Below are 22,130 nucleotides of genomic sequence, written 5' to 3'. Positions count from 1 at the left end.
TTGGATTTTTTTATCCAGTAACTTTTTTATGCCCCTCCTCACCGCTCCCGCCGATAAGATGCGCTTGGTCCCTGCCAAGGCTTGTGTTGCGGCCGCCTAGCAGTGGTGGAGCCCGTGTTCCCCACTGATTCGCCGACACGACACGACTCGACTCCAACTGCATCCATCTCGAATTCGAATTTGGCCTTTTCACTTCCCATGTCCGGGCTATGGCGCATTGAGTTATGGATGGCGCCAAGGTAACCCCGGGGCGGACGGCAGGCCTGTATGTTGGTGCTGCCGTTCTGCGGTTTGCCATTTTTACACTCCTTCCCGGACTCCCAGATCTGCTGACGGGCCGCGTCGAGATCTCGACTCCTGTCACGAGCTTCAAACGATGTAATGCGATCTACAGACAACCCGCGCTTCTGCTCCGATGCTGACCCCTTGTAGTGCAGGAAGGTCTCTTTTTATACAATCACAATGTCTCTCCCTACGACGGCGGCGTCTACCACCAAGCGCCTCTCCTCCTTCCGCTCTTCTCGCTGCTCCCGAGCTTCACGAGCGCCCCGATCTTTACCTACCTTCTCTACATCGCCGTGGATTTGTTGAGCGCTGGCGCATTGTGGCGGATTGCAGACTCCGGTGAAGCGGGGTCGTCCGCTCTGTTCACCTCGCCGCGTCGGGAGAAGCGATGGAGCGGGTTTGTGATTGCTGCTCTGTATGCGCCCCTTCCCAAGCCCCTTTACGTTGCATACTCTAACCCGGCTCGGCTCAGTTTTCTCTTTAACCCTTTCACCGTAGCAACATGCCTCGGCCGGTCGACTAGCGTATTCACAACCTGTGCCATCCTCCACGCCGTTGCCAAGGCCGTCTCCGGGGCGCCCTTCGGCGCCATGGTCGCAATCTCGTTTGCTAGCTACCTCTCGTTGTACCCGCTACTACTCCTCCCGCCGCTCGTCCTCCTCTGCTACGACAGACAGCGCTCCGAGCGAGCCACCAAGTCTGCCGTCAAATTCGCCGCCATCTGCGTATCCACCGTCGCCGGCGTGCTGGCAACCCTGTTTCAGATGTCGTACCTCATCACCGGTTCCTGGGAGTTTATGCCGTCAACCTATGGCGTGCAGCTGACGCTCTCGGACCTGACGCCCAACGTGGGGCTCTGGTGGTACTTCTTCATTGAGATGTTCGACTCCTTCCGCTCCTTTTTCCTCGCTGTCTTCTGGCTGCACCTGTCGAGCTACGTCGGCGGGCTGACGGTGCGCATCCGCCGCCAGCCTCTCGTCGCACTCACTCTGATTCTCGGCATATTTGCCATCTTCAAGCCGTATCCGAGCATCAGCGACGCGGCACTATTTCAGGCCATGGTGCCGCTGTACCGCCACGTGGTTCCACTGATGCGGTACACATTTGTCAGCACAGCCGTCATCATGTACGCGACCTGTCTCGGGCCGGCGTTTTACTACTTGTGGATATATGCCGGTAGCGGAAACGCGAACTTTTTCTACGCCATCACGTTGGTGTGGAATCTAGGGCAAAGCTTGCTGGTGTGCGACTTGTTGTTTGCTGTGTTGAGGGATGAGTGGGAGGTGGAAAGGCCTGAGATGGTGGGCAAGGAAATCCGGCAAATATAGAGCAGCCTGCTACACATCTAAGATAATCATGACTGTCCTACAACTGGGATCCTGGAAAAGAATTCTACTATGCAGGCTCCCTCTTGTAATCATGGCCGGCTCGCTAATACGACGTACATCGCCCGTAAGCTGCTATCAGACCCTATGGGGTTTGAAGCGCGAACGGTTTAATTTCAGTATGATAAACCCAAGGACGTAACCCATCTTGCAACTCGACATGCCCCCCAAAAAACCGGAGTTACTCTCTCCACCATTACAAGCACCCCATTAATATTAAATGATAGTAATATGCGTAAACTTAAAGCTTTTAAAGTGACAGGCTAAACATGTTGAAGATGCCTGGCAATATAAAACTAAGAGCTAATCTCCTACAAGTAGATGGTTAACTGGAGATCCCAACCGTGCAGCCTCCTTCATATCATTTACGCAACTGAAACTGGAGGAAAACCGGGCAATCAACCATCGACGCCAGCCTGAGTTCGTCGGAAACCATCTCAACACCGAGCTATAAGACGGAGGTTGCTCAGCTGCTGCATGCCCTTGTCCCGGATCCTAAATCTGGAATGATGCAAATAAAAACAAACTGTCGCGGCTTTAACTTAGCGCGCTGGAACACAGACGCATGGGAGCACATATCGCAAGATGGGCATGGTTTGGGCGAAGTCATCACACTCGATAAGGTAAGCTTCTTTGCCAGGTTTCTCCTACCCCCAAGGGGCTGGCTGATACCAAAACCAAGACCGCCTCAGCCATAGTCGCGGGAGTTGAGCCAACTGTTGTGACAATGTGAAGACTCGAATCCATGATATCCTCCATGCAGAAGACGTCTGCTTTGGCGCTCTCGAAAAACTGCTGAACCTTCGGATCCTTTGGACTCCATTCGTTTGCAAGCACCTAGGATTTAGTGCAAAAAAACGAAGCAACTAAAGCTGTTCAGATTTCCGTCCTACTGTGTACTCCTGTGTCTACTGGAACCCGAGGGAACTTATCTCGATGGGTAAGCAAGATTAATGCATACCACAGCCCAAGACACAGTTTTGCTAATATCTCATTACCAGGGCTCTTCAACAAACCCCCCTGCTTGGAAGATGAGGGTCACGGCAGCCCGGACGTGGTAGCGGCAGACTTTTTCCCGCCGAGATCTTGTCGACCTACGATCTAATATTCGGCCAAAACAAGGAGGCCAGGGCGCTCATGGACGAATACTGCGGAAGGGGTCGGTTTCTCAGATTTAAGAGTTTATTTTACGATGTGCCCCCCCAGCACTTGGTAAAGGACAGCGGTGCTGATTCCCTCCTCAACGATATATGTCTAAAAGACAGCCGTAGCCTCCCCCTGTTCCTGGACCTTGATATGACGGATGTTAAAAACTTCTATATCTTGATGCCGACTTCCCTTTTCCGCCCACTGGATTTCACTTTTGAACCAGTACGTCCGCGACCAACTTCCGCAAGACCGGAAGGTTGCGCGGAGCGAACGCGGAAACTTATCCAAGTTCTGAACCATCGGGGGTGGTTTTATGTCAGGTCAAAATAGCAATATCAACACCATACCAACAAGAAAAAGAGAGAACCGTGAGGCAACAGTCAAACACACCAAAAAAAAAAAGGATGGAAAATTGACAGTACTTATCTGGGCCGGAAATAATACCAAGTACATCTTTATTTGACATCTCGAGTGGCTTTCCCCGGTAATGAGTGAGGGAGATTCTTTATCGCAGATTTGCTCTTTCCCAAATGAGGTTGTAAGTGCTTTCAAGCCACAGGCCATCAACTCGATAAGTGTCAGGCCCCTGTAAGACAAGACCGCACCACAGCCCCACTACACGGCATCATGGCGTCTCACACCGTGATCAAAGCGGCCTGCCTTCTCACTGCTCACAATTTTTATTCGTCCGTTCCCTACCGACATCAACATGGCACCAATACGCCGCTACCTCAGGATCACGAAATACTCGGTTCTCGAATGTCGCATCTACCTGGACAACCCCGCACTAGCGCAATCATGGCTGCTCAATCCGCGGGACCCCATCCTCCCCAAGGTCATCGAGAGCGTGCGGCCGCTGGTCCTGCCCAAGCTGCGCGAGGAGCAGGAACGTGAGCGGACCCGGAAGAAGAGCAAGAAACGGAGCATCAAAGACGTGGTCGTCGAAGGTGGGTTACTAGTCACGAACGAGCGTTACGTTACGCATCTTCATCTCGCTCAACTCAGCTGCCAAGTCCCCCGTCTTCCCGGGCAATAACACATGCTGAGCAACCCCAGATGGCTTTGAGGTGTCGATCTTCCTGACCGAGACCGACACGCGGCACTCGCTGCTACACAAGAGGAAGCTGTTCCGGGACAAGATCCAGACGAGGCTCACCTCCAATTCGTCCAAGCTGATGGGCGCCTCCCACGACGAACCCATCGATGTCGAAGGGCAGTTCCCGCAGGGAGATGATGATGACGTACCGATCATCCGCGAGGAGGACGGCGATGACCAGAACGCCATCAACCTCGCCGACATTCCCATGGCAGATGAGACAGCCGCAGACCCGGAACCCACCAATAGGAGACCTAAGCGACGACGCCCCCGTGGACAGGGGGAGGAACCGGAAACAGGCTCCGAGGATGGGAGCGGCGTGGAGGTGGTGATCGATGATTCAGATCCATCGGACGATGAACTGTTTGTGGGCGAGGAGGGGGAGAGCGACGAGAGTGATGCCGCGACTGGCCCGCGGCCGTCCAAGCGCCGCAAGGAGAAGGCGGCCGCGGAGGGTGACACGGCAGCAGCAGGGCGGGACGACAAAAAGAAGATGGCCATGGATATCTCGTACGATGGCTTCGCCATCTACGGACGCGTGCTGTGCCTTGTGGTTAAGCGGCGCGGCGATGGCGCGGCCAAGACGGGTGGTTCAGCTGCTGCTGTCCCGTTTCGCGCGAAAGATCAAGCTGGCCGGCCTGGCGGCCAGGCCATGATGGAGAACTGGATCGCATCTACCCAGCTTCCCGAGACGGTTGGGGAAGGGGATACGCTGCTGTGAGACGGCACCCAATTGCCGGCCGACCGGCGCGGGGGCGGGAGATGGGCCGATGATTGGGGCCCGCGCCGCTTGTTGGCCTTGTTGCTTGTCCTTGCCGCTTGATGTCATTGAACAAGGGAATATCGCTTTTTCTGCCAGCCCGGGCTGATGATGAGCTGGAGATACCCCGCAAACTTGTTTCACTTCCCTCGCTTGCAGATGCCTCGTGAGAGATAGACATGTTGCGATCACCATTCCAATCCTGGAGTTGGCCAGACTCAGCCCCGCCTCTCGCCAATCGTTATTGCGCCAGAGCCAAGATGAAACGGGCGATTAGTTATCAGCATCGGGGATTTGCCAAATCCTTGGTTTGAAAGCGTTGATGCTTTGTCTTAGAAATCGGCTCTGGTACGAACGAGCTAAGCTGGGGTTTGTGCTGATGGGATCGCGGGGCTTCGGACTCTGCCCAACTTGTACTGGCACCTGGGACTATCACACTAACTCCGGATCGCAAAGTGCCGGTTGATTGAGTCTTGCGACGGAGGCGGCGATCTTGGGCGCAAGAGGCCAAGGGCCGTCCAGCCGTCCAGCCACATCGCCGACCAGACGTTGCGCGGGGAACGCTACCACCAAAACGGCCAAGCAAGTGTACGCTACTGCCAGGTACTCCCGTTTCTCTTCCCGATCCGTCCCGAAGGTCGAATGGCCTGATTTACGGGCGGCTCGAGAGGGTTGGCATCAGCTGGTCGCGATAGTGAGCAGCCGTCCCTCGGTTGCTGGTTGATGCACATCTCATTCGATATATCGGACGCCGCGGCCGTGCATCAGACCATGCTGCCACGCGGCCGCCCGCCCAGACTTGGAGGGTGACTGATTGAGCAAACTCCAGCCAAATTCCCATCATTTGGGCGCATACGCCGCCCATTTCCGGATGGCCAAGAATAGCATGCAGTGATCGTCCGAATACCCAGGCATACCAGGGTTGCAAGTTCGTACCAACTTGGAAGTACAGTACATCCATAACATACCAATATGTCCGGGCGTGTGGCCTCCGGATTGAACACGGGAAGACGGCTCCAACCTGGAAACCCCCAAACTTGTAACCCCCACGTACCAGGGCAATTGCAATTCTCTCGAAACGTCGCTTTCGGCTGAAGTGGGAGCGCAACGATGGCGTGTCGGGAGCGGCTCGGGGTTTCCTTTTTGGCTCCCGCACACAGGAGGCTATCGACACAGCCAAGATAACCTAGGTATACGACGCCGTGAGGTGCCCCTCGAGGGGCAAAGGGTCAAACATCGACTCGCAAGCGATTGCTGCGTCCGTGCGTCGCCTGACTGACCTGAATTGACTTTCAGGGTGGGTGGCAGTGGGCCGCAGGAAATGCAGCAGCCCGTCCCTGCCATTGCCCGAAATAGCGGTAAACTAGGGCTCGTCCAGGCTTAGGTTGGTTAGTCTCCGTTTTCTTGTGTTCAGCGGGTGGCTGACAGCGCCATCTTTTTTTTCAGCCTCGCCAGCGCGCACAACCACCGACACAAGTTGCCGAAAACCAGCAGAGATTACAATTTCTTTGTTTCGCGATGGCGTCCCGCCCCCTTTTGCGCCGTGGCTGGCTGGGCGGGCGCGGCGGCTGCTCTTCCGACGCGAACAAAATTTGAGCCGCAACTTTCTTGGGTGGAGGTTGTGCATGATTCCAAAACCTGGGCCCCTTGTCCCCCTTTTTTTTCAATTCGGAGTTTGCGACAGCCAAGCTGGCCTCTCATCCGCGAGTTCGTCCGAACCGGGGCGGAAATGGGGCTCTGGGGGGGGTTCTTTTGTGCATGTGCGTGAGCGCGCGATCGGCCAGGGGCAGGACTGCGCCATCCGCCCTTTTTCCACGTGGTGCTGCAGGGATATTAGCCACACAACCACGCCGCCCAGTCAGCTGTGCGTGGGGACCTCGGCTCTTCCCCCTGGTTTCAGGATTTTTAATCGGTCATTCTGCGCCTGTCATTGGCGAGGATGCGGTGGTCTGTTCGTTCATAAGGCCGAACCCCGGACGATGGCCAGGACCCTGAGCTGAACGCCTGGAGAATGATCGACGGAGTACGGGTAACGGCAGCTAGCAAATTTTCTCTTGTTCTTTCCCGCGGTGTTCGGTGTTTGCCCTCGTGAGCTGGCCGAGATCCACCCTCATTTGCGGTTGGTTGTGTACGATTTTTTATTTATTTTGCCTTCACGAGTTTCCAAGGAAGGGCGGTTTCAATTCCGAGGGGGAGGTGGACCTCCGGCGGACCCCGAGAACCGAATTACCGGACAGACCCATCAACGAGCCGCTTTTTTTTTTTCCTTCTGGATGTTCGGACGAAAAAAACGATAATCTGAGATGACGACAGAAATCGTGTTGCTTTCGTTTCGGGCCAGCCAGTAGAGTGGACACGAGCGATAAGCATTGGCTGGTGGGGATCTCCAGACTTCCCGGACCTGCACCGCCGAGCTATGCCCGCTGACTGCAGGAAGTAACTGACGCAACTGGCACGCAAGGCTGCACAGGATTGGGTGTCGTGAAGTTTGGGTGTCCCAAAAGAGACCGTAAGGCTGGCAATCGTGCAGATGGCGTCTCTGCCTGAGCCCGGTAGCGCGGTCATCAAATCACCTTTCAGCCGGAAAAGGAACCACGGACACCCTTTTCAGCTCCGTTGGGCATGGATGCGACATGTCACATTCGAAATCAGTGAAATGTTTGGTTGGGCTGACACGTGGAAGAAGACACCGCCTCCATTCCACCACCCACACTTGGCGGCTCGGAGATATTCTTGCTCGGCACAAACGGTCCCAACAAACAATTTCACCCTGCGACATGTTCCATGCATTGACCGTTGTCTCTCTCTCTGACCGCGATATCCCGGAGCCAAGAAAAAGGGGTCTCTCTGGGATTCGGGGCGAAGAACCGGCGGTGAGTGACGGGACGGGAGATGGCATATGAGCAAACCCCATTGCAGAACAGGCTTCTGACCTTCTGGAAGGTTGGAAAAGCCGGGGTGTGCTTGCCACACCGAAGGACCAACCACGTCGTGCGGCGGCCATGCCGGGCAAACGGCGCCACGGTGCTGCCCTGATGCTGGACGGGAATGGCTGGGCGGGACCCCCAAGCCAAGGCCGAGACAAGGTTGGTGGGTGGGAGAATGTGGTGTGGTGGATGGCACACATCCTCCCTTCCGTGGGTGGTCCGTGTCAGATGACCGCTTCTCTTACACCACCTCCGCCGGGCAAATTGATCCTTGGCTCTCCGGGATAGATTAACAAACGCCTTCACCGCTCAGGAATGCAAGAAGATTTCAAACCGACCGAACGGGGACCATCCCAGGACAATTGCCCCAGTGCGGGAAGAGAAGAATTTTCTTCCCTCGTGGTGAGCCGCATCGGATGCCTACATCCCTCATCCATGCAAAGGCTTTGGGCAGCGTTGGCGATGACGAACGGTTGCGGCTTGGGCGGGGCCGACAGATGGCATTGGTTCCAAGCTGCCGGGTCATGTTCGCACGGCCGCTGCTCCGTTCCGGTGTTGGCGATACTGGCTGACAACCGTTTGCGGGTGTCCCTCTGTCCGTTTTGGGGGCTAGTGATGGATGCGTTGACCTCGGTGAAAGTCTGTACCCGACACGCGATTGCTAGTCAGCGCAATAGTCTCCGAATCCCGCCCGTGTATGAGAAAGTTGCTGATTGAGATTCGTCCGACCGAGCACGACGTTCGTTATCGTTCCGGCCTGGTTGAGCACACCATTTGGCTGACTTCTGGGCCATACTGATTGCGCATTATTATTTTGTTTGCTGACGCACTTGATATCGCACTCGCAGAGAGACACACACATTGCGCGCGCATACCTTGCCTATACAGCGGCTAATTATGTTGTGTGGGCTGCGCCTTTTCGTGTTGTCACCTTGTGCGACTTTCGGTTGTCGGCTCTGTCTGCTGCAACCTCGACATGCTGCCGCTCTCGCTGTGCCACCTTCAGCACCCGCCCCCGCCGCTGGCATGCAAGCGGGAAACATGTTGTGTAAGTGGTGCCAAAAATACGTCGTTTCGGTTTGAGACGACATGTTTGAACAGCCGCTCCGCGGTTGCAGTTGAGATAGTATGTAGTCGTAGTATTATCACAGCGCCATCGGTGTCCAAGCGCGGCAGTATCACGTTAAGCGCTGATGGTACGGCGGCTGGCTTCTTCCGTCAGTCACCGAGCTGCCGCCGGCGCCTAGGCGATGCGCCGGGCTGTAAACGCTGGACTTGGTCTCAAGTTGAGGGCGTAGCAACAGCATGCGGGCATTGATAGCGTTTCCGTTCGCGGCCGCTGACTGTGAAGTTAATCTCGCAGTTGTTTGTTACTTGCCGTTTTCCTTGGCTCGCTCACTAGCCCCGAAGGACTCACCTGCCAAATCCTCCGGAATTCAAAACTCACCCTGCTTACACCTCCCAACCCCATCCTGCCGGGCCTGCCTGATCTCCGTCACCCACACCCCGGCAGCTAGGAACCCGAGCTTGCCAGCACATCGGCGTGCGTCCTGCGTATGTGAGTCATTGACTCATTGGAATGGGTCGGCAACGCTCCGGAAACGTGGGCGGCGAGCGGGGTTTACACCGCGGGTTTCCAAAAGAGGGAAGCTGCACAGGACTGGGGAGAAAAAAAACATGCCAGGCGCCCTAGGCGCTACTGCAGCTGCGGCAAGGCAACATCGAAACCCACGTTGTGTTGGTCACTCGCCGGCATGTCTCGACAACCCTGCCCTAAACGGATGCGAAGGGAAGGGAGGATGGCATTTCTTCGTCACAGGTCTCATCGGATGACCGAAAAAGTGCGGGGAAAAGGATAGCCCTGCGTGCCCGATGCGTGGGGCCCAGGTCAGGTACCAAGGTCTGTTCGCGGGTGCACACCTTGGTGTCCAATCATGGCCGCGCTTCCCGAGCCCGTTCCTGGGCCAAGCCCAGCCTTCACACCACCATGCCCAGACCTGTTGCAGCCTTAGAAGCGGCCATCAAACAACGCGGTCAACGCGGCCGTTCCGTTTGCGTTTGCGCTTGCATCGCTCCGGGGTCGCTGCCGACCTGATATTGAGGCATAAACAAACAGAATGAGACCGTTCTGGAGCCGAAGCGGCTGCATGCCGTCTTTCGGAGCAATTCGATGGTTGCGCGCGGCTGCGCAACGCCGGGACGGCCGGCGTGGCCGGGTGAAAGAGTAAACGAAAAAGGAGGCATTTCCTACACACCTAGTGCTCTCCCACTCTGGTTCCGACCACAGCCCTGGAAACGCAGTTCTTGGCGTACCCCAGACCATGGAGGGCAATTGACGAAAAAAGAAAGAATGCATGTGGATCGGGGGCGCCTCAACCACGCCGTGATTGGCTTCCCCAGGAAAGGCTCAGGAACAAAGGGATGATGCGATTGCGACGGGGCTGTCTTGCGACGGACGCTCCTGGCTGTTGATCTGTCGTCGGGGTGCCCCAAATTTGGGTGTCGCATTCCCTGCGTGATGTTCCAAGCCACGCCTAGAGACGTGGCAGTTTTGCGCACGCCCCGGAGGATACGAGGAGCCGAAGGCAGGGGGATGTCAGGTTGTTTTTTTGTGAAGGGCCGCAGAAGTGGCCGGCTGACCACAAACGGACCTGTGCCGGCCGCTTCGCCAGATGCTCCATGCCCCCGATTCAACGCCTGTCTCGGCGCAAGTGGCCATTGTTTCTGAAACAAGGACAGAACAGTTTCCCCGGGGGCAACTCAAATCGTGGAAACATGTTCCCCTAACCCCAATGTTGTTCAATTCACAGACAGACCGCCAGTATCGCAGGAAATTGCCAGTACCCCTGATGAAAATCTTTTGGCATTGGCGGCCCCTGATGCATTGCTGTCAACATTGCCGAAAGCCCTGCGATGATCCACCCCTGGAAACCCCAAGTGTAAATTTCGCTCGCGCACACAAGTCTCCCTCCGTTGAGAAATTTGTCAAGTTGTTGAAATTGCGTGTGGGGTTCGTGGGCGCACACAAGGCTTCTCAACGCGAGTCCGTTTGAACGGAGGTCTCCACACTTTCAATTGCAACCTAGATTTGCATTGTCCACGATCGCCCTCAGCTCAGCTGTGAGGCGCCCATTTCGGACGCGACGGACGGCCCAGCTGCTTTGCTGCAACCCCCGAACTCCGCATGACGGGCGCTTCCGTTTGCGCCTCCAGGCCAGTGTGTGTGTGCCCAGTCTGACGATGCAAGACCTGCCGAATGCGGGTTTGTATGCTGCCTGCGGAGATGCCCAACCGAATCGGCCGCCGCCTATGCTCACTAACATGAGATGATGATTGATTGATGCCTTTGCTGGCGGTCGAGCGGGGAAGAATGAGTCGACCAGGCGGCGGCCAGGCAACCGGGCGGCCGTTTTGCTTCCGCAAGATGGAGTCAGTCTCGTCGACCGCTCTTTGGTCGAAATTTCAAGGCGTCAAGTCGGCTTGGAGGCGCGCACATGTGGCATGAACGAGGTATGTACTGTACCTGTTCGTGTCTCCCGACCAGGGCCAGGCGGTATTAACAGACAGGGAGCCATCCCGGCTCTGATGCAGCGTTTCATTTCTTTGTGGTGGTCATCGAGAACCCGGCCGCCGCCAAGCAATGGCTGCGTCACCGCAACTTGGGGTTCCGCGGCGTGTCGATGTACTTTTTTCGCTCATCTGCACGACTCGGCCTTGGCAGAAACTTCGGGCAGCTTCGCGTGGGGGCCTCCCTGGCTCCCAAAGTACCCTGCCCTCCGTTTTCCGTACCGAAGACTTCCGCGTCTAAGTACCTGGTGACCCACAAGTCCTGGGCAGCCCTGTCAGTGAACTTGCTCCTTTCTCTGCTTGGCTTGGAAGAGTAATTTGGAAGTTGTCAGGCATGCCTCCCTACATAAAGCAGCCTCTGCCCTCTCCCCCTACCTCGTAGTCTGTATTCAAATCTGAACCCATCGACAGACCTACAACAGCAATCACCAGAACACTCAAAGAGAACCTAGCCTTCTCCCAACGACTACTTCACCACAACCTGCTTCCCGGCTCTGACCTGTAAGCACCAACAACCAACGACCAAGACCCACCAACGGCCTCGCCTCATAACACCCACCAACCGTCAAGCTGGCTACCTCAACCAACAACCAGTCTACCTTCACCATGATGCCCTCTCAGAGACCGTCTCAACTCCCTCCCTGCCCCGGCCCGCCGCCGAGCAGGCCTCTGCCTCCTCTTCCCAAGAGGGGTTAAGAGAAAGGGTCACCAACCAATGCGACCCCCTTCGGGATTCGACAATGTCGCATGTTTCATCACTCAGTTACCAGGCTTCGCGCATCTCTTATCTGGGAGATCGCCGCGAGCCGCACGTTCTGATGTCTCCATGGTCGCTCGCGCACGCGGGGGCTGCTACACAGCGCTCCCACTCCGGTGTTCATCTGCATTGGTTCCGGACGCAGCATTCCTGAGCTGCACGCCATCGTGCCTTTGCATGCCTCTAAGCCGCATATTTGGGGAGGTGCAGCAGCAGCAGCAGCAGCCAGCCCCTCTCGACCAGCAGCCTCAACTCCGGCCAATTCACCCGCCCACCCTTCACGCATGGCTTTTTTTAGCCACTGATTGGCCGACCCAGCAAGCAGCCTCCGCCCCTCGAAGCTCGCAGCATGCTGTGCACACATCTCTCGGCTGAGCGGCCACCACCGTCTTAACCCGGCTGCATCATGGCGAAGCAGTCGGTCGACATCACACCACCATCTTTGTGGATGCATCCCGAGAGCCGGCTCAGGGAGTCTCGGTTTTCACCCGTCTTTCACTTTCAACCTTATCGGCGCAACGCACATGGGCGCATTCAACCCCCTTGTACCACCACCTGGGAATACGGACATTTAATCAATGGCTTTCTCTCTTTTTTCCTCTGGCTTTTTCTTTATCATCTTGTTTGGGGCGACGACATCGATATCAAGTGTTACGACATTTCGGCACATCTGGGAATTTAGAAAGGGATTGGTTCACTGTACTACTACGAGCATTTTTGGGTTACCGGCGTCATATGATACCACGTCGCCGATACCCCGCAAGGAGGGCAGAGTTATGAGGGCGACGAGAGAGCGGGGTTGGAGACAGAGGGGCCGGCCGGGGGGGATCAGGGATCGGATGAGGGCAGGTTGGGCTCTCCTTTGCAACCAGACTACATACCTGGCATTAGGCAATAATACCAACACGATAACTGACGATTTCCAAAAACTGTCTGCTTCGCTTTACAAATGCGACCGTGTGACCATGCGATTTTGGCTTGCCCCGGTTGATGAAACCATTCGTTAACGCTCATCTCAGATCATACGCTGCATGACACCCTGCGTTCGCTTTCTGGGCGGGGGGTTGGTTGTCGCAATTGCTACCAGGTCCCCGCTGCGCTGCGACGCTGCCGGCGAGCCCTCGGCATCGAGCGGTTACATCATGGCATTCGGGATCCTGTGTCTGAGGCGGAAATGACTGACTGAGACCCTTACTGTACCTACATACAGACACGGCAAAGACAGCCGAGAGAGGGCCAGCCCCCAGACGGGATAGCCGGGCGGCGAGCCAACCTTGGGGGGTGCTTGGGGCCAGCGCAAGAGAGATCGGGCACGGGAGATCAGCACTTCTCCTGTCTTGATTGTGCCATGTATGTAATGACGGGCTCGGGGATTTGGTGATCGCGGTCCACCTGGGTGAAACAAGATCGGTGTTGCCCGTTCGATCGAGGGGAGCACGACGAGGCAGCCAGCATCGGGCGGCCGGGTTGTTACTTTCGCCGCTTGAGTCCGGACGACGAGAGCGAGAGGCGACAGTGTGTTACCGGGAAGCGATGCGCGAGAGGACCTGCCGCACCATCCGCTTCGCTTCGCTCTCTCGCCGTCGAGATCTGGCGGCGTGTTTTAGACGGCACGGGAAGTGCCATGCCAAGCTGCGAGAGCAGGGGGCTGCAAGGAACGATTGCTCCTTTGGGAATTTTGAGGTGTTTGTTGCTGTCAACAACGACACTCCCTCCCACATCTCCGCTCCGAGACCTGCGCAACGTCACTTGCCATTCTTGTCGCGAACACAATTTGCGGGTCTGAAACGGCTCGCGGTGAACAGGTGGGTATGATAGGGGTTGATGATGCAGGACTTTGGGGTTCATGCGACTCGGACTGGACGCGGGATCGCTCCACCAGACGAAAAGACTCGAAATTAGAATTTGTCGTGCCGAATCTCAGGGCAGTGGAGTAAAGTGAGTGGGGGAAACTGGTCGCGGCTGCGGCGGGACGGAACTGGAGAAGAGCCCACTGAGCTCAATTTGGCATTCCGCCAGCGGCGTTCTGGAAAATTTCCCGAGTTGGGTTGAGTTTGGAGTCAGGTTATCAGTTTTTTTCTTGTCAAGGCTTATCGCCACGTGAAGACGTGAGGACCTACAAACACGCCCAGTTATCGAGACCACTCGATTCCGTTCCGATTTAGGCGAATTTGATATTAGGACATTCTGCTCCGGCATTGTCACTCAACGCACGACACTTGCAATTTATTCAGTGACGCAATTGTTACAGTTTGCCATGGTTCTCCAGCTCCACGCCTGGGGCCCGGCATTCGGCCTGCCGTCCATCGACGCCGAGTGTATCGCCGCCATCGCATACCTCGCCCAAACCGCCAGCCCCGCCGACTACCAGCTCATCCAGAGCAGCCCCTCGGCTGTCCCAACCCGTGCGTACCCCAGACCCGTCCTATGCCCACCTTTCGCTAACCATGCACCCCACACTAGAACACCTGCCCGCCCTCCACGACACCTCCACCTCAACCTGGACAAGCGGCTTCTCCTCCATAACCACATACCTCTTAGCCCACCCTCCGCCATCCCACCCCGGAGCCCCCCAAACCCAGTCACAACCACCCACCACCCCCACCCCCACCACAACAACCACACCAACCAGCACCGCCAACGCCACAGCCTACACCGCCTTCCTCACCCTGCACGCATCCCCCCTCCTCTCCCTCACCCTGTACGTCTCCTCCGCCAACTACGCGACCACCACACGGCCCGCCTACAGCGCCGTGCTCCCGCTCCCGCTGCCCTGGACGGAACCGCCCGCCGTGCGCGCCGCCCACGCGCGCCGCGCCGCGCCCCTGGGCCTGTCCGCGCTCGACACCGATGCGGTGCGTGCAAGGGAGAAGGGGGAGAGGGAGAGGGCGGTCGCGGAGGGGTGGGTTACTGTGCCGGAGGGGGTGGGGAAGGGTAAAGTTGGGGGGGGAGGGGGGGGTGGTGGGGTGGGGGCGGCGTTGAGTCCGGAGCAGAAGATGAGGATTCGGTTGGAGGGGGTTGCGGGCGAGGTGTTGGATGTGTTGGGGGAGGTGGAGTGGGGGGGGCAGGAGGTGGGTGTGAGGTGTCTTGCGTTTGGGTATTTGGCGTTGATGCTGGTGCCGGAGGTGCCGCGGCCGTGGTTGAGGGAGGTTATGGAGGGGCGGTATCCGGAGTTGTGTGAGTTTGTGAGGGGGTTTCGGGGAGAGGTGTTTCCTAAGGGGAGGGCGCTGCCGTGGGTGGAGGAGGAGCAGGGCGCTTCGGCCGTGGCGGTGGGGATGAGGTTTGTGAGGGGTGTGTTGGGAGAGGTTCCGTTGGTTGGGGAGCGTTGGAGCCAGTGGTGGACGGCGAGGAAAAGGAGGGAGGTGTTGGCGAGTAAGGGGGTCAAGCCTGAGCCAAGCGGGGATCTGTTGATGTTTCTCGGGGTTGGGCTTGGCCTAACGGCTATGGGTGCCGGTGTCTTCTTCTACCGCGGTCTGCCGCCGTTTGGCGCGGCTGTGCAGGTCTGGAAAAAGCCGGTGGTGTCGTTTAGTAGCTTTGGAGCGGCTGGTGCGATGTTTTCGGGGGCGCTTTATGGGATTGATTAGGCGGACAAAGGGTTAGGTCTGGCGTTCGGAGTGACTACGCCCTGGGCTAAACATATTCCCCTCCAGATACCATGGCATCATGGCATTTATCCATGATCGGTTGCATCTTGCATGGTGCCGTGGCTTGGGAGGTACAATTATGGCTATAATGAAGAGATCCTACCTTTGAGAACGGCTTCAGGGCCAAGAGATAAATCATCGAAGTTAGGTATGTTTGAAGAATCTATAATATCTGAACTCATGTTCCGTAGTTGTAGTTACGGGATGGACTCTAGTCGGGCTTGTGGATAGGTGGTTATCTTCCGTAGGGTACATGTTTCGTTTCGAGGGCGGAGGCTGTCTGCTACCAGGTCTTTTAGGTTTTAACTCTTAAGCTGCCAATCAACCCTCTCACACATCCCGAGGCGGTTGGCGCTATATGTATTAGGCCCGTGTGCCTGATTTCCAACGAGGACCACCAACCGCCTGACAGGTGGCCCAGTGGTTACTGGCGGTGGTCCTCTAAACCCCGGGTAGTAGTTCGCCTCCTCCATATCCAGAAGGTTGTAGGTTCGAGCCCCCGGGGTTTCGGAGCAAATCCCAAATTAGGGATTTCGTAACCGGACCACCCTCCCTCTCCCCAGGCCTGCTGACTACGATCGCGCCTAACTACCGAATTGAGAGGGGGGCTGGTCGGTGAGCTTTTGCTATTTTATGACCACGCTCGCTACCTGCCATTTTCTCAACCGCTTTTTGTTGTTGTTTATTTCTTTATTCATCTACCACCACCATCCAATATATATAAACATGCTCAGGTTACCTACTACCGTTCCTGGAAACACAAACCCTTTTTGAACTTTAAATGTGGAACACATAGATGTTAGTGTCCCACCGCTTGCTTGGAACCGAGCCATCCCTGCCGACCTGGGCCAAGCCGCAGTTGCGTCGGCAGCTCAGGTCACCGAACGCCGAGCCCGAAATTTATTTCGAGTTTCTCAAACTATTTCACGGCCAGCCACTCTCGTTATGACGTGACAGAGACCATGTCGAAGAGCTGGGCATCGACGCTACGGCTGCCCAAGTCGACATTTCCGTAAGCTACTCGTTCCCGCACGGCTTAATTATCCTCTCGCTGACCCGCCGCAGACCACGTCCTCTGCCAAAGCACCGGGACCAGTACATCCAGCAATGCGCCGATGATTTTTACAAGTGGCAGTTGGCCAATCGCCCGGCCGACGACGAGTTTGTCTTGCACGATGGACCCCCCTACGCCAATGGCAGCTTGCACGCCGGGCATGCCCTGAACAAAATTCTCAAGGACATCATCCTGCGTGTCAAAGTTCAACAAGGTACGTGCCAAGCCCAAGCCAGCCCAACCCACCTGCCCCTCCCCCTCCCCCTCCGCTAACGAACACCCCCACCCTCAACAGGGCGGCGCGTCTCGTACATACCCGGCTGGGACTGCCACGGCCTCCCGATCGAGCTCAAAGCGGTGGACGCGGCGGCGGGCAAGCGCATGTCGGCGGGGGCGATCCGCAAGGCCGCGCGCAAGCTCGCCGCCAAGACGGTCGTCGACCAGATGAAGAGCTTCCGCACCTACGCCGTCATGGCCGACTGGGACGCCCGCTGGACCACCATGGACATGGCCTACGAGATCCGCCAGCTGCGCCTGTTCCGCCAGATGGCGCGGCGCGGGCTGGTGTACCGCAAGTTCAAGCCGGTGTATTGGTCGCCGTCGTCGGGGACGGCGTTGGCGGAGGCGGAGCTGGAGTATAATGATGCTCATGTGTCGAAGGCGGCGTATATCCGGTTTCCGGTGGTGGGTGGGTATGAGGATTTACCGGGGCTGGAGGGGTTTGAGGGGAGATTGTTTGCGGTGATATGGACGACGACACCGTGGACACTGCCTGCGAATCGGGCGATTGCGGTGCATGAGGATCTGGCATACCATATTGTGAGGGTCGGCGCAGACGCGTTTTTGGTGGCAGAGAACTGCCTGGAGCGGATTTCGAAGCTGTTTGGCGAGGGGGCAGTTCTTGAGACCGTTGGCACGGTCACGGGCAGGCAGCTCACACAGCTGCGGTACCTCAACGTGCTTCGGGGGAAGTCGGCCGAGCCCCAGCCATTCATGCACGGCTCGTTCGTAACGGATGGCTCGGGAAGCGGTCTTGTTCATTGCGCACCAGGGCACGGGTTTGACGACTACCTGGCCTGCCTTTCCCTGGGGCTCTCGGTCTCTGCGCCGGTGGACAACGATGGTTTGTTCACGGAGGAGGCCTTCCCTGATAACCCTTACCGTCTAAAGGGCATCCCGGTCCTCGATGGTGGCAGTGATGCTGTGTTGGATATCCTTGGAGACGACGTCCTGGATGTTCACAATTACCAGCATAAATACCCCTACGACTGGCGCACCAAGAAGCCCATCATTATTAGGGCCACAGCTCAGTGGTTCGCTGACGTGGATACCATCAAGGACGATGCACTAGACGCAATCGACCAGGTGCAGTTCGTGCCCGAGAATGGGAAGAACAGGCTCGAGGCGTTTATCAAAGGCCGTAGTGAATGGTGCATCTCGAGGCAGCGTGCCTGGGGCGTGCCAATACCCGCTTTGTACGAGCCGAACGGTAATGCCGTGATGAGCGAAGAAGTCATCGACCACATTATCTCGGTCATCCAAGAGCGGGGTACGGATTCGTGGTGGACGGATGCCCCAGAGGACCCGGCATGGATTCCCGAGTCGCTCCGGGGCAAGGGAGAGTACTCCCGTGGGCGAGATACCATGGATGTTTGGTTCGACAGTGGCACCAGTTGGACAATGATAAATAAGCAGGCAGACCTGTATCTCGAGGGCTCCGATCAGCACCGCGGTTGGTTTCAGTCTAGCCTACTCACTCGGGTGGCTGCCATGGCTGACCACAACGCAACGTCTACGACCAATACCCTCGGCTTGTCACCTTTCAAGGCCCTCATCACACATGGCTTCACGCTCGACAAGGAAGGCAAAAAGATGTCCAAATCACTCGGTAACATCATCTCCGCGGACCAGGTCATGGACGGCTCGCTGCTCCCACCTCTCAAACCCAGAAAGAAAGCCGCCAACGCAGCCCCTATCAAGGACGCTCTCGGCCCCGATGCCCTCCGGCTCTGGGTCGCCAGCAGCGACTACACGCGCGACATCGTCCTCGGCGAGCCCGTGCTCAAGACAATCCACCAAGCCGTACTCAAGTACCGCACCACCATCAAGATGCTCACAGGATCAATGCACCCGTCGGCGCGCACGGCACCGCTAACCGCCATCGACCAGATCGCGCTCCTGCAGCTCGGCGACGTCATGGCCGAGGTCGGGCGGCACTACGACGCGCACGAGTTCAACAAGGCCTTCAACGCGCTCAACCGCTGGCTCACCAACGACCTGTCGGCCTTCTACCTCGAGGCCCTCAAGGACCGCCTGTACTGCGCCGACGGCGGCGGCGTGCTCGAGCCCCTCTTTTTGGGGTTTCTGCGCATGCTGGCCCCCGTCACCCCCGTGCTGGTCGAGGAGGCTTGGGAGCACAGGCCGCAGTGGCTGAAGGAGGATGAGACGGTGGTGCACCCGCTGCGCCAGCTCTATGGTGCGCCGCTTGTGGATGAGGGGCGCCTTACGGTTGCGGAGGAGACGTTGAGGGAGGCGGTGCCCGTGCTGATGCGGACGCACGCCGCGATCAAGGCGGCCTCGGAGCTGGCGAGGGGGGATAAGGTGCTGGGTTCGTCGTTGCAGTGTGATATTGTGCTGGAGGTGCCCGAGGGGAAGGCATTGCAGGCGCTGGAGAGGTTTCAGGAGGAGTTGGAGGCTATGTTTGTGGTGTCCTCGGTTGAGCTGAACGGGGCAGTCGCGGAGGATGCGCAGTGGAAGTATTGCGAGGAGTTTGATCTGGACGGGAAGCAGTGCAAGGCGTGGGTGCTGCCGCCCAAGCGGGCCAAGTGCCCGCGCTGCTGGAGGTATGTTGCGCCCAAGGAGGAGGAGCTGTGCGGGAGGTGTGAAGAGGTTGTGGGGGAGGCTGTACAGTAGGTGTTATGATATATGAAACCTAGAGCCTAGAGATATATTCTGTAGACGGCTACAATGAATACCCTACCCAATATTATATTGATAATTAACCCCCAGTTCCAAACGGCCTGCCAGTTGTCGTCGTCAAAGGCAAGGGACGAGATATGTTACAGAATACGGTAATTACCACATCCTTACTAGGCCCGCCGATAAGAAACTGCAAGCTGCTGTGGGGCAGAACTTTTCTTATCGAGTTCAAGAAACCCAAAATTTATCTTCAGATTGATCCGACAAGACGCAAACCTCCAATTGCGCGCTACCACAATTGCTCCGCCATGGACATTTTAAGAGTCCTGTCTCGCGGCATTAAGCCCAACCCGAAAAGCAAAGCCCAGGCCGGGGCTGCCACCACCCAGCTCCCCTCGGCCGGCGCTCTCCCTCGCCCGCAGCTCTTCCACGACCCCGTCAGCTCCCGCGGCAAGAAGAGGAAAAGAAGACGGGGCGCCCAGGATGACGAGCCGGAAGGAGATGACGAAGAGCTCAGCGATGTCGATTACTTCGCTCCGAAGAAGGCCGCCCCGGAAGCTGCGCCGACCGACGTCGAAGAGTCCCCCAAGAAACGCAAGATCAAGCTACTAGACGAGGACGAGTGCCGCCAGATTCTGCGTTCGCATCGTCTCAAATTCACGATACTCTCGGACCAACCTCAAACCGAGGCGACGGCGGAGGAGGAGGAGCCAGCGTCGAAGAAGAAGAGCAGCAAGAAGAAAAAGAAGGAGGCTGAAGGCAAAGGCGAGAAGGACAAGAAGGACAAGAAGGACGAGCACAAGAAGCAGATCTTCCCACAACCGCTTACCTCCTTTAGCGAGCTGCGACACACATACGACGTGTCCCCACAGCTGGCAGCGAATATCGCTGCGCAAGGCTTCCGGGTGCCGACCGAGGTGCAGATGGCCAGTCTCCCTCTACTACTACAGCCGGCCACGGCGCTGAAGAAGTCCGGGGGTGCGGGTATTCCCAACATCGACAACGGGGCGGACTTCCTCGCTGTTGCCCCTACAGGTAGCGGCAAAACTATCACATTTCTCATTCCGGCGATTGATGGCGTTCTGAGGCGACGTGCGGAGGAGGGGCGGGATACCGACCAGCACGTCCTGGAGGCAGTTGTCGTTGCGCCGACGAGGGAGCTAGCGACCCAAATTGTGAATGAGGGGCGGAAGCTGGCTATCGGGACGGGTGTGCGGGTGGTGCTGATGAAGCGGGCTCTGAAATTGGACGTGGAGGAGGTAGCGGACGAAAAGAGCAAGGATTTGGAGGAAGGTAGTGGGAGTGAGCAGGGGAGCGATGGTGAAGCGAGCGAGGGTGAGGAAGAGTCAGAGGGGGAAGAAGGCAAAACATGCAAGGAGGCCAAGCCGCTCGCAAGAGTCGATATCCTCGTGACGACGCCCAAGATCCTGCTCAATTTCTTGTCCGGGAAAGCTGGTGCTCGAAGGCTCCTACCCTCAGTCAGATCCCTCATTCTCGATGAGGCCGACGTCCTCCTGGACCCTCTCTTCCGCAAACAAACCATGGCTATTTGGCGCGCCTGCACCCACCCTAACGTCGCCCTGACCTGCTGGTCCGCCACCATGGCCTCCAACGTTGAGGCCCTCGTCACCAAACACCTCTCCAAGCGCGCCAAGAAGACCGACAGCCCACCTCGCCCACTCATCCGTCTCGTCGTCGGCCTCAAGGACACGGCCGTCCCCAACGTCACCCACAAACTCACCTACACCGCCACCGAGCCGGGCAAGCTCCTCGCCCTCCGACAGCTCCTCCACCCCGTCTCATCACCCGACTCCGGCCCCCCACTCCGCCCCCCCTTCCTCGTCTTCACCCAAACCATCGAGCGCGCGCAGGCCCTCCACGACGAGCTCAAGTACGACATCCCCCTCGAAGCGGGCGGCTCAGCACGCGTCGCCGTCCTCCACTCCTCCATGGCCGACTCCGCCCGCTCCAAGATCATGGCGCGGTTCCGCGCCGGCGAGGTCTGGGTGCTCGTCACCACCGACGTGCTCGCGCGCGGCGTCGACTTCGCCGGCGTCAACGGCGTCGTCAACTACGACGTGCCGACCTCGGCCGCCGCCTACGTGCACCGCGCCGGGCGCACGGGGCGCGCCGGCCGCGAGGGCGGCGTCGCCGTCACCTTCTACACCAAGGACGACATCCCCTTCGTCAAGAGCGTCGCCAACGTCATTGCCGCGAGCGAGAAGCAGGCCGGGATCAAGGCCGGGGCCGATGGTGGCGGCGGCGGTGGTACCGTGCAGAAGTGGCTGCTGGACGCGCTGCCCAAGGTGGCTAAGGAGGATAAGCGCAAGCTGAAGGTGCGGGGCGTCGAGTCGCGGCGGGCGGGCGGCAAGGCGACTATCACGACGAAGAGCTCGTGGGAAAGGCGGCGGGAGCATAACCGGGCGCAGGCGGTTGAGGCGAGCAAGAGGCGGAAGAGGCAGCGGCGGGAGGAGGGGCCGGCGGTGGGTGAGGCAGGGGGGGAGGGGGAGTGGGGGGGTTTGGAGGATTGAGTTGAGTAATGGATTGACTTGTTGATTGATTGATACCCGCGTGTATATGGAACAAA

The 22,130-nt window shown here is 57.7% G+C and overlaps 6 protein-coding genes across 6 annotated transcripts; all 6 read left to right on the top strand.

Annotated features, from left to right (window-relative positions):
• The first annotated feature begins 132 nt into the window (after positions 1 to 132).
• F5144DRAFT_524959 (GPI transamidase subunit PIG-U) lies at positions 133 to 1,796 on the top strand. Its single transcript, XM_066786793.1, has 3 exons — positions 133 to 378; positions 433 to 700; positions 758 to 1,796. Exons 1-3 carry the CDS (start codon positions 225 to 227, stop codon positions 1,611 to 1,613), a joined length of 1,278 nt encoding a protein of 425 aa, XP_066649498.1. The 5' UTR covers positions 133 to 224; the 3' UTR covers positions 1,614 to 1,796.
• Positions 1,797 to 3,324: 1,528 nt separating this feature from the next.
• Positions 3,325 to 4,982, top strand: F5144DRAFT_80132 (uncharacterized protein). Its single transcript, XM_066793432.1, has 2 exons — positions 3,325 to 3,766; positions 3,876 to 4,982. Exons 1-2 carry the CDS (start codon positions 3,529 to 3,531, stop codon positions 4,634 to 4,636), a joined length of 999 nt encoding a protein of 332 aa, XP_066649497.1. The 5' UTR covers positions 3,325 to 3,528; the 3' UTR covers positions 4,637 to 4,982.
• A 3,704-nt stretch (positions 4,983 to 8,686) lies between these two features.
• F5144DRAFT_80126 (uncharacterized protein) lies at positions 8,687 to 9,523 on the top strand. The gene has a single exon (XM_066793431.1). The coding sequence runs from the start codon at positions 8,908 to 8,910 to the stop codon at positions 9,433 to 9,435; it is 528 nt and encodes a 175-aa protein (XP_066649496.1). The 5' UTR covers positions 8,687 to 8,907; the 3' UTR covers positions 9,436 to 9,523.
• A 4,456-nt stretch (positions 9,524 to 13,979) lies between these two features.
• Positions 13,980 to 15,510, top strand: F5144DRAFT_638890 (outer mitochondrial membrane transport complex protein-domain-containing protein; the record flags this gene model as incomplete). Its single annotated transcript, XM_066792699.1, has 2 exons — positions 13,980 to 14,331; positions 14,390 to 15,510. Exons 1-2 carry the CDS (start codon positions 14,184 to 14,186, stop codon positions 15,508 to 15,510), a joined length of 1,269 nt encoding a protein of 422 aa, XP_066649495.1. The 5' UTR covers positions 13,980 to 14,183.
• A 641-nt stretch (positions 15,511 to 16,151) lies between these two features.
• F5144DRAFT_503738 (tRNA synthetases class I-domain-containing protein) lies at positions 16,152 to 19,606 on the top strand. The gene is made up of 3 exons (XM_066786423.1): positions 16,152 to 16,582; positions 16,636 to 16,838; positions 16,920 to 19,606. Exons 1-3 carry the CDS (start codon positions 16,533 to 16,535, stop codon positions 19,535 to 19,537), a joined length of 2,871 nt encoding a protein of 956 aa, XP_066649494.1. The 5' UTR covers positions 16,152 to 16,532; the 3' UTR covers positions 19,538 to 19,606.
• A 245-nt stretch (positions 19,607 to 19,851) lies between these two features.
• On the top strand, positions 19,852 to 22,074 carry F5144DRAFT_524953 (P-loop containing nucleoside triphosphate hydrolase protein; the record flags this gene model as incomplete). The annotated part of the gene is made up of 2 exons (XM_066786792.1): positions 19,852 to 21,234; positions 21,415 to 22,074. 2 exons carry the CDS (start codon positions 19,852 to 19,854, stop codon positions 22,072 to 22,074), a joined length of 2,043 nt encoding a protein of 680 aa, XP_066649493.1.
• Positions 22,075 to 22,130: the final 56 nt, after the last annotated feature.

Source organism: Chaetomium tenue (genome assembly GCF_020726465.1).
Source record: "Chaetomium tenue strain MPI-SDFR-AT-0079 chromosome Unknown F5144scaffold_1, whole genome shotgun sequence".
NCBI classification, from domain to species: domain Eukaryota; kingdom Fungi; phylum Ascomycota; class Sordariomycetes; order Sordariales; family Chaetomiaceae; genus Chaetomium; species Chaetomium tenue.
Note: the sequence above shows the minus strand (reverse complement) of the source record. Positions and strands in the feature narration are given on the sequence as shown.